The 10251-nt window shown below is 50.8% G+C and overlaps 1 protein-coding gene across 1 annotated transcript; it reads left to right on the forward strand.

Annotated features, from left to right (window-relative positions):
• The first annotated feature begins 2051 nt into the window (after positions 1–2051).
• On the forward strand, positions 2052–10251 carry LOC146444400 (uncharacterized). Its single transcript, XM_085049361.1, has 6 exons — positions 2052–2532; positions 2677–2745; positions 2831–3003; positions 3412–3556; positions 8068–8180; positions 9944–10251. The coding sequence occupies exons 1-6, from the start codon at positions 2052–2054 to the stop codon at positions 10148–10150; spliced, it is 1188 nt and encodes a 395-aa protein (XP_084905487.1). The 3' UTR covers positions 10151–10251.

Raw genomic sequence — 10251 nt, forward strand, 5'->3', positions numbered from 1 at the left:
AGGTGGCTAATGAATAGGAGTGTGTGTCATTTTTCATACCTACTCTGAGATATCCTACCCCGACTACTAGAGCCTGACTCTTGCCTATACTTTCAGCGTAGATAGAAACTGCCCTTCCTCCCAGTGATTGAAGAAAAGGAGCATTGCCAGAGTCAAGAGTGAAAATCTGTTCCTGTTTGTGGATATACACATTAACATTTATTGTCTATAAAACCAGTTCAGTAATGGTATCCTACTTAATTTTTCTCTTGTGAAATTTAGTTTTTATTTACAAACTGTATTTTGATACTGGAATAAACCTGTGTTATTTTTAATTGTTGGTGCTCATAGGGTGTCAGAAAATTACATGGGACAGGAGTTATGAATCACGCTTTCACCTCTGAAAATTCAAAACCCGATAAAATTTGAGCAAGCAGCAGAGTATTGATCAAACAGTCGTTACTGTTGCTTAATTGTCTGGTTTATGTAGTGGCCTGTGGTACAGCACAATTAGAAAGGATAAAGTCCTGGTCACCTTGCACTTCAAATTCCTTCTAGTGTGTAGGAAGTTCTTGCTCCAGACAATAAAGCAGGAAAGAGCACGTAAAATGTTGGTTTCTGTCTGTCAGGGGACTTCAGATTTGAATTTAAAGGTCTAGGTTTTTCAAAACAGTTAGTTGTTCTTCTGTTCAGAAGGCGTAGGCAATGTAGGGGGATGAATCCCATTTCCAAATGATGCAGATGCCATCAAAGGTGTTTCAGATGTTACACCAAAATAAAGAGGGAGTTAGAACCTAAATATTTCTGTATGGGCTTTAAAACTGAGGTCTTAAACACGCAACAAAAAATTTAGACTAGTAACTCACTATAGTTTAAGCCCATTGGTGTTGGGAGGAAGTAGGAATCTCACACAGAACTTGGTTGCCTAAACCCTCTCTTTTTGGGCTGGGCCTTAGTAGTGGCAATTCAGAGTTAATCAATGTCAGTGATGCTCAGGTACCTAATCAACCAAAATCACTTGGGCAAATTAGCCTGGCCATCTAAGTTACATAGGATTTGCCACATGCAGAAGTGACATCCAAAACCGTGGGACAACCTGGGCTGAAAAATAAATACAGTTTGAGTGGCTCATGCAAATACAGTTGTTGCTAGCCAAAGGCTACAGTAGCATTTTACGACTTGAAGTATGGACAAAAAGATTTCTGTGCGTCTTTAGGACTCCCTGCCAGCACGCATGCACAGAAGACCTAAGTAAACACAGTAAAATTGGTATGTGTATTTGAAGACTTAGCTCACATTCTGTACCTGTAACAGAAATGCAGAAGCAGAAATAAGGAAAACTTCAAACCTAAAGAAAAACTTACATCCTGTTTAGCAGAAATACCCACATTCTCTAATTCTAACTTGAAGCTTTGAAGGTGGCAAGAGCTGAAGTGAGGCGGGCACCTGTAGAGATTGGATGCGACCTTAAATGAGCCAAAACATTGTGGAGAGCCTCTGTTTCTTTTTGCTGCACATGCCATGGGCCACTGTGGCATGCTGCATATGCCACAGTCTGCTAATCGGGGCAACTAATGTGGTGACTTAACGGAACTGGGGTGACCAAGTCAGATGCCTCCCACCTGGATATGGACTGAGGCATGGCTGAAGTGCCCTGTAAAAAGGGCAACATCATAATTTAACCATAAGGATTAGCATGTGCTCAAAAATTTTGGAAGCAAAAAGCTTCCTAGGATAATAAAGACACTAAAGCATCAGAATGGGGGCTCTATTCACTTGTAAAATTCAGCAGCTGGGTGGGGCCCTCCTTGACCTCCAAGAAAAGGGAAAGAAGTCAAGCATGTTGGGTTGAGACGGCCTTTCCTTCCACCCTCAATTCTGTCAGACTCTGCTGGAATTTATTCATTCCTCCTCTCCAGTCCCCCACCCCCAAATATAAAGGTATCTCTACCAGCTTTTCACAGCTATAACGACAAAATATAAGTAAAACCGCCGAAGTTGGGGGAAGCTCCTGGAGGATAACACCCGGCCGGGCTACAAAGCACCTTTCGGGCAGGTTTTATGCACAGGATATGCTCCCTTCCTCCCGTCCTCGCTCCCAAGAGCGCTGGCCACCCCAGCCCCTCTCTCCCCTCCGCACTGGGCGGCGCGGCGCGGCCCGGCCTCCGCCTCCCGTTAGATGGCGCTACAGACTTTACAACCACGTGTGTAGAGGAGAGGGAACAAGGAATAATAATAATAAAAGAAATAACCCTCTTATTGTCCCAAACGCGGGGAACCGGCCCCGCGGACGGCCTGGCAGAAGCGGCGCCCGGAGGAGGGGTGTGCCTTTCCGCCGAGAGCGCCCGGGGTTGCCGCACCCCAGCAGCGGCTGCAGGGCCTTGGCCTTCGGGGGCCACAAGGGCAAAGTCGGGGGCAAGTGGGAGAGCGAGGGCCTGGCGGAGCCGTCCTTCCTACCGGGCGAGGATCTTGTCAGGAACGGGGAGGAGGCGCCGGCCGGTTCCCAACCGGGGAGCTGGGCGAAACCCACGGGCAGTGTCGTTCCTCCCCTGCGTTACTTCTCCTTTCCAAAAAACTGCTCATGCAATGCCCACAAGACTGCCTGGGCTCTGATGGCTGGGTGTTTAATCAGTCCTACTCTTTCATCTCGACCCATTTTTTTCCTTGTTTGAAGTCCCGCTTTTCGCCTCGGTGTAGAACCCCGCAAGTTGTCGGGCAGCCGGTCAGTGGTTGCCTCGGGGGTCCGCAGGAGCGGAGCTGCCCTAGGTGCGCGGTTCTACCCCTCGCCCATCCCACTGAGGACAGGAGGGATAGGACAGTATATGAAACTGCTGGTCCTCGACTCACTGAGTCCATGACCGACTCTCCTCCAGGTCCCCAGTAGAAAGGCGGCCGGGTGTCTCCAGCCCCGTCGCTGAGCGTGTAGGCGATCACTTTGAGAAGGGGTTAGGGCTGTCCCGGCGCACAGGCCACCGCCGCACCCCCCTCCCGTGCCTGCCGCCGGGCTGTGAACTTTCCGGTGGGGTAAGTTCTCCTTTAAGAAAGCGAACTGTTCCTTATGCATATTTAAGGCTGTTTGTCTGCAGTGCCCAGCTGACACGGGGCTGGAGGCTCACACGCGGGACCCGAGCTCTGGGGTAGTAAATCATCCCCGCTTTAAACGCACCTTCTGCCAGGGCTCTAGTTGGGAGCTCCTTGCCATTGCTCTAAACACATGTAAGTCAGAAAGGGGGGGAGGGGGGGAGCTTGGGAGAAGGAAGGGGGAGACTGAGACTATTTAGGGAGATGAGTAGGATATTTTGGTAATTTCCATCACCAACATTCCTCCCCCATCCCCTACTCCCCCAAAAAAGGGAAAAACTTTGTCCTTGGATTTTTTAAACAATTTTAAACAATTTGTTGTTCTTCTTCTTATTATTATTTCTTGCCCAGCCTAGGGGCTCCTGCCCCTCTCAGCACGCCTGGATCCCTAAGATCGGTGGAGTTTCGAGACTTCCTTCCTCCTTTTGCCCTGCACGAGAGCGCTGTGCTGGGTGCGCAAGTGTGCCTGTGAGGAGCAGAGAGGAGCGCAGGGAGGGTAAGTGAACTCCTTGCTTCAGCCGGCGGGGCAGGAGGAGACCTCTCACGTCACCCGCGGATCAGAGGACTCCTCCGTCGCGCCGGGGGTGGGATCCCGAGCGGTCTCTTCAGCCTGCAGAGAGCGGGGGGAGCCTTCCGGGGATGCGAGCGCCTTGGAAAGTACCCCTCTACAGCTAGGCACCCTGCCACCTTCACGCGTGTGTACTTCTGTACGTGTGTGCGAAACGACGAAGTATACGTGAAGGTCAGGCTGGTGAGCTTCCACTGCAGCTCAAACGGGAAGGAGCAACTTTCAGTACTCTGCTCTTAGTGGTTTCCTGCCTTTTAAAGTGAACTTGTTCGAGTGTGTTATTCAAAATGTGGTTCAGTAGTTATGCCTTCAAATTAAGTTGCTTCTCGGTCCTCATCGGGAAAAGCAGACATGTGTCCTCAATTGTATAGTATATATATATATAAAAAAAAATCTACTAGGTACTTTATGATTCCATCTGGAGAAATTAAAAGCCCAGAGCTGTAATGTTTATTCTTACATAGTTTACAAAAAAAGGGGGAAATGTGTGAGACACATGTCTCCAAATATAACCAAAGTGCTTTCCCTTCTGGTTAAAAAGTTGCATGCAAATGTTTTCATTTTAACACTCCCTGCCACCTGTACTTCTCAGGGAAACTTTTCTTGGCGTTGGTGATGAAGCACCAATGCTACTTATTAATGAATTAATTATTATTATGGCTGCTGAATTGACTTAAAGTGCTTTGGAGGCGAAACTGATCCATGTTAATCAGTTACAATTAATTGTGTTTCAGCTGCTGTTTCAAACACAGTTTCAAAGAGGAAGGCTAGGAGGCTGGGCTTGGGGTGTAGGGAAGGGGGTGATACGAAGACTCTTCCCTGCCCACGGCCCCCTTGCTCAGAGATTTCTTCTTGGGTTGCAGAAACTGGCGTAATGTTGTCCCGATGCCCGCATCAGGTCACACAAAGGTGCGAGGGGCAGCTTGGGTGACAAATGACTCTTTCTCCTACCAAAAGCTGCAAAGATTAAGAGAGTCTAAGATTTAGGAGCGCAATCCCGGAGGGAGATTTCGCTCCGGAGTCCGCATTATGGGGAGGGCAGCGGGAGTGGGTTTTGCTGTGCCTTCTCTGCTTGGCCGCTTTGGTCAGGGCTTTTGTGTTGGCGGCGGAGACAAGGAGGCAGCGGTGGGCAGCGAGGCCGAAGGGGTCCGCAGAGCCCTCTCGCGGGGGGGCGACCGCATCCCGCGTCCAGGAGGATCTGGGGAGAGGGAAGCGGGGCAAGAGAAGAAAATAGCTCCCTGAGGGGACAAGCGGCAGCTGGGCCACACTCTGTGAATGCCAGGGAGGCCAGAGGGGCAGCCGCAGGGCCGAGGGCAGGAAAAGCTTGGTCCTGCAGACAGGCAGCCGAGACGCCAAGGGGAGAATTATCCTTTGCCGTGCCGCTCCCCGGCCGCCCCGCCGTCGGCGGGACCCGGGTGCTAGGAATTCCGGGCTCAGCGGGGAAAGCTGGGGACGAGCAAGGCCAGGGAGAGCAGTTGAGAGAGCCGGGCAAAGCCTAGGAAAGCTGCCAGGGTCAATGCGCCATGGGGAGGCCCGAGGGCCGCCGTTTGGCCAGCCGGTCGCAGGGCGGCCCGTGCGTGCCCAGCGCGGCGGCTGCGGGGGAGCATCCCCTCCAGGAGGGGTGGAACGCGAAAGCGGAGCGGGCGCTGGCTCAGGTGGACCGGGGGACGGCTGGAGTCGACCTGGCGGGGCAGGGGGCCGAGCACCGGCTGCCCTCACCCCCAGTGGGAGCTGGTGGCAGGGAGGGGCTGGAGACAAGCGTCCCCTCTTTTGCCAGTGATTTTCCACAATGATAACAGCCCCCCTTCACAAAAGTTAGGGGCGGCAGAGACGGACAACTGGCGGTTCTACCCGGGCTGGACGCCTCACCCGTGCTCTGCCTGTCCCTTGGCCTCCGGCCGCCACGGAGGGGTGAGCCCGTCCCGGTGGGGGCACCAGGCATCATCAAGTATTGCTTGTCCTTAGAGATTTATACTTCGCAAAAGTAAAGCTCTCCCGCCCTAGGCGACTTTTTTTTTTTTTTTTTTTGCCAGTCCGCAGAAAGGCAATTGGGAAACTCTATTCCCTCCCATCCTTTCTGGAATTGGGTTGCTGGGATTTTTTTGCGGTTTTATTTTTTTCCTTCTCTCACTCCAGCTCTTTTTCAAAGTCTCCCCTCTCTCTTCCCCTCTTTTTTTTTTTTTTTTTTTTTTAATTCCCCTTCATCTCACTGTCTCACTGTCTCCGTTCAGCTTTTGCTTAAGATGAGCAAGGAAAAAACCAAACCATCCTGTCCTATACGTGCAAACAGACCTTTCTTAGAGAGAAGTAAAACAAACAAAAAAACTTTTACCTTCAATAGAAGATAGCGTACAAAATTATCCACCCGCCCCCCACCCCGGTTCTATATCAAATACAGCTGTAATGAATTGAACACTGAGGGAAGAGATACGTTTTCCACGCGTGAACGTAATAACTAAGTTGGGTCGGGTAGATAGGACACCTCGTTCCTGCTCATCACGCGTGGAATCGTTTTGTCCAGCTGGGACTGGTGGTGGTGCAGCTCTCGCAGAGGTGCAGGATACAAATCTTCGGCTCTCCTGTATCACAAAAGCAGGCTGCATTGGATGAAACACTCGTATTAACCAACTTTCTCCCTCTCTCTCCCTAGTTTTATTTATTTCCCTTGGATGAGGGACCTAGGTGGTCAAAACCAAACAAAAGCACTTGCGTTTGTGTCGGCACTTTGTCGTCGGGGCAGCACCCGCATTAGATTATTGCCGGGGATTTATTTGCATGCAGCTGCAAACCCACAACCCGGCTGCTGACCGCTGCGCATAAAGGGCTGCCGAGGCCGGCCCCTGCCCGGCCGCCGCGGCTCCCGGTGGGAACACGGCCCGGGGGCCGGGGGTGGGGGGAGGATTTGGGAGTGGGTTTGCTCCCGACACGGCCCGGGGGGATGGTCACAGAGCCGGCAGCAGCAGGGTCCCCAGCGCAGCCAGAGGCTGCAGGTGCGGGGGATGGGGGGGGAGGCGGGGGCGGCGCCGGCCCGCAGCCCCCCTCCCCGCCACCCGGCTCGCCCCCAAAGGGAGCCGCAGCTCCCACTGGCCTTGCTCACAAGCACGTCCGAGAAAAGCTTTCCCTAATGCCTGTGTCCCGGGAAAAAAAAAAAAGAAAAAAAAAAAAAAGAAAAAAAAAAAAAAAAAAAGACCGGTGGCGGATCCTCGGGATTTCTCAGAGCTATTTTCAGTGCTTTGAAATTTGCAGTAATGTTGATGTTCTTTTTTCCCTCATCCTCTCCCCTCTCGTCGGCCCAGTAGCGTTTGGCAGCGTTTGACGAGGGAGCTATTAACCTTTGAAGCAAGGGCTTTAGGTTCAAGCTACCTCCTTCGCTACCCGCTGTATGCCTCTCCCCTCCCCACACGATGCGAGGATGGATTTGGCTGCATGGGATCGATGTAACTGTCTCCTCAGGCCTCCCTCTACCTCGGGCTATGCTACCAGGTCTCCTTCATCTTCTCCCGGAGAGCCCGGTGAAGGCACAGGGTTCCTGGGGCTTGAACTGGCTCCCCTCCGAGCGCAGAGGGAGCAAAACCCTCCTCGGAAGCGGGGCCGGCTCAGGGACGAGCCCCACTGCAGCGCTGCCGTGGTCTGGCCCGTCTCTCCCTTCGCGTGGGGAAGGTCGGGGTCAAGCCAGCCACCACAAGCTTTTGGGGGACTTCTGCCCGTCCCTCTGCTCTGACGGCCAGCATGGGACTGTTGGAGAAGGGGAAGAAAAACTCAGTTCGGGGAACTTAATTATTTGGCAGAGGAAAGAGATGTTCCCACCCCATTCAGGCTCCTTCGACTGGGCGTGAGCAGGGGAGGCTGCTCCGTGCTTTTCTGCCAAACACAGGGGGCTACGGAGCGGGAGCTCCCCAGGCAGGGAGGGCAAGGCCGGCCGGGTGGAAAACCGCCCCGGGAGGGCGAAGCTGGAAGGACAATGGGCATACACACAGACACACAGAGGGTGACGTTCGCCCCTCGCATCCCCACGGCGGTGTGTGGAGATGTCGCGCTGCCCCTTGGCCAGGCCGTGCCGCGGGGGGGGAATCCCTGCGTGCTGACGGGCCGGGGGTGGCCGCAGGGCAGCCCACCCCGCCGGGCCGCCCCGTCCAACGCCGAGTTCCCTGAGTGTGGCCCGGTGGCGGGAGGGATCCTGCCGGGCTGCGCGGGAACAGGAGGGGGTGTCTCCAACCCCACGCCCCCAGGAAAGTGAGGAATAGGAGACTGGAGTGCTCGCGCTAATTAGGATGCGGCTGTGGGCTACAGCGGGCAGCGCTCGTGGGGAGCGGGTCAGTAACACGAGTGGCCAGGAAAAGCGCGGGGAAAGGCAGGAGGGGATGAAACCATTCGCAGACTGCTTGCGGAGCAGGGGTGTGTTGTCATCTTTGTTTTGGTTGTGTTGTTTTGTTTTCCAGGAGATTGGGACAATAGCTGGAGTGGATTATTCATTCCCGTAGGCAATACTTCCCTGTATGGGCTTCAGGATGCAGTTGGAAGCTTGGGAACAAAGCGGGCATCGAATGTCAAGGTAACTGGTCCCCTTCCTTTGTTTATGCTATTGTTAATGACGGGGCTCACTCAGCCCTGGCCTCAGCCGTACTGTATGGCTTTAATATTGACTTGAGAGAAGAGGCAGGGCAATTAAAACCCAAACCCAGAACAACAGCAGCATCCAGCCCAAGCCCAGTTCTTCAGGTAAAACATGCCTCTTCTTGGGCTACTGAGAATGCTATAGTAATCTTGGCCGGTATTCACAGAAACACACACACTGTTCATAAAATTAAACACGTCCCTATACAGCACTAATACGTAGGGGAGACACCATTACCCTGTCCTTCAGTACAAAATCAGAAGGGAAAGGGCATTATTTTCAAATACCCACTACGTTAGCATGAGAGAATGCTCATCATGATAAAAAACAATCTTAAAAACTAACAAAATTATTATTTTAATTATGATAATCTAAAAGTAGCAGAAACCTGAGCATTTATTGACTAATTTTCTTCTTCTTGAGGTAGCGGATGGTATTTAAAGTTCACCATTTCATACAGCTCCTTGTTTAGTTTAATTTCCTCGACAATCTAGGCAATTTCAGCAAACCGAGTGAAAAAATTTGGTATACATCTGAATATGGATCTGCATAAAATAGAGAAGGCGAGAGAACTAGGGAGAGGATGATTTATTATTTTAAGAAGAGGGAGTGTATGTTTGCATATGTGTGTGGATGCATATGTGTGAGAGAGAGTGAGAAACAAATGGAGAGGTTTGCACCTTACATTTAATCTGTAGCTTTAGTGTGGACTGTGAAACAAATATCTATTTGATTTCTCTGAAAAATGTCCCACTCAGGCAGACAGACCCCTGTTTTGAATGAGAGCTCCAGGAGATGAAAGAAATGTATGTTATTCCAGAACAATTCTTTATCAACTCTTTTTTTAAAGAAAGATTAATTTCATCTCTACTATACTGGGCCCATTTTCTGTCAGTGAAGGGATATAATAATGATCAATGCCCAGCACTTCTCATATCTTTTGTACTTGGTAAATATTCGTAATGTTTCCAATGTAGAGGGGAGGTGAAGAGATAAGCCCAATCTCAGCTTCAGAGGATCCTCATGAGCACTCACACAGAGGGAGGAAAAACCCAAACAACCAAACCAACCTGTTCAGAAGACCCTCCAGCCCAAAACTCTACAGTCATGCACTTACATTTTGTATTTTATCTGCCTGCATGATGAAATGGTCTACATACATCAGGCTACCTGGATTTATGTGACCAGCTCAGGATGTACGTTAGTACTCCAGTTGAAAATGGAGCCTGGAGATGTTGAGCAAACAGTTCCTGCTTGACTATAGTGTGGACTGAATGCTGTATAGTCAGCTGTATGGAGCGGAGGCAGGGAAGTAGCACCAAGTATTTCCAAAACTAATAACAAAAAGGTTACTATATATAAAACGTTTATACAGCCCACATTCCCTCAAGTTGTTTAAATTTCGGTTTGATGCATATAAATATAGCAGACATACCCAGTTCCCCATTAGCCAGCCCCCGCTTTTTAAAATCAATTCATTTCAATTTGAAAGAATGGCCCCATATGCAAGACAGTCAACAACCCTTTGACTTTCTCCACTCAGTATGGACCTCAGGAAGAAATAGCATCTGTCTTTGTCATTTCACATGTATATCGCAGTGCCTTGACATTGTTTTTTAAGAGCAGGCCTACTACCAGGGAGGGTAACAGTCCCCAGCTGGTTCCCCCTTTCTAATCCATTTTCCCCCTTCTCATCTTAGGCTCCTTTTGAGGAAGAAATAGTTCTGTTGGGACCCCATGCCTGGACTTTGGAGGGCATGGCACAGTGGTCTGATATGAAAACACCATCCCTGCGGGTGAAAACTCTCCTCTGTATCATGCGCCGTGCAAGAAAGGCAGTGAGGGGACACTTGGAGCAACCAAGCATCTGGCATCAGGCACGACAGTCCACTTTCACACTACTGTGAAAGAAAGTTTGTTCCCAAACCACATACTTTGTGGTGCTCAATACTGGTGTCAAACTGGTTTGAACCGTCCCAAGTCTAAAATAAAGATCTCCATTGTGGTA

Source organism: Lichenostomus cassidix, chromosome 1 (genome assembly GCF_008360975.1).
Source record: "Lichenostomus cassidix isolate B80296 chromosome 1, HeHo_3.0, whole genome shotgun sequence".
In the NCBI taxonomy this organism is placed as follows: Eukaryota; Metazoa; Chordata; class Aves; order Passeriformes; family Meliphagidae; genus Lichenostomus; species Lichenostomus cassidix.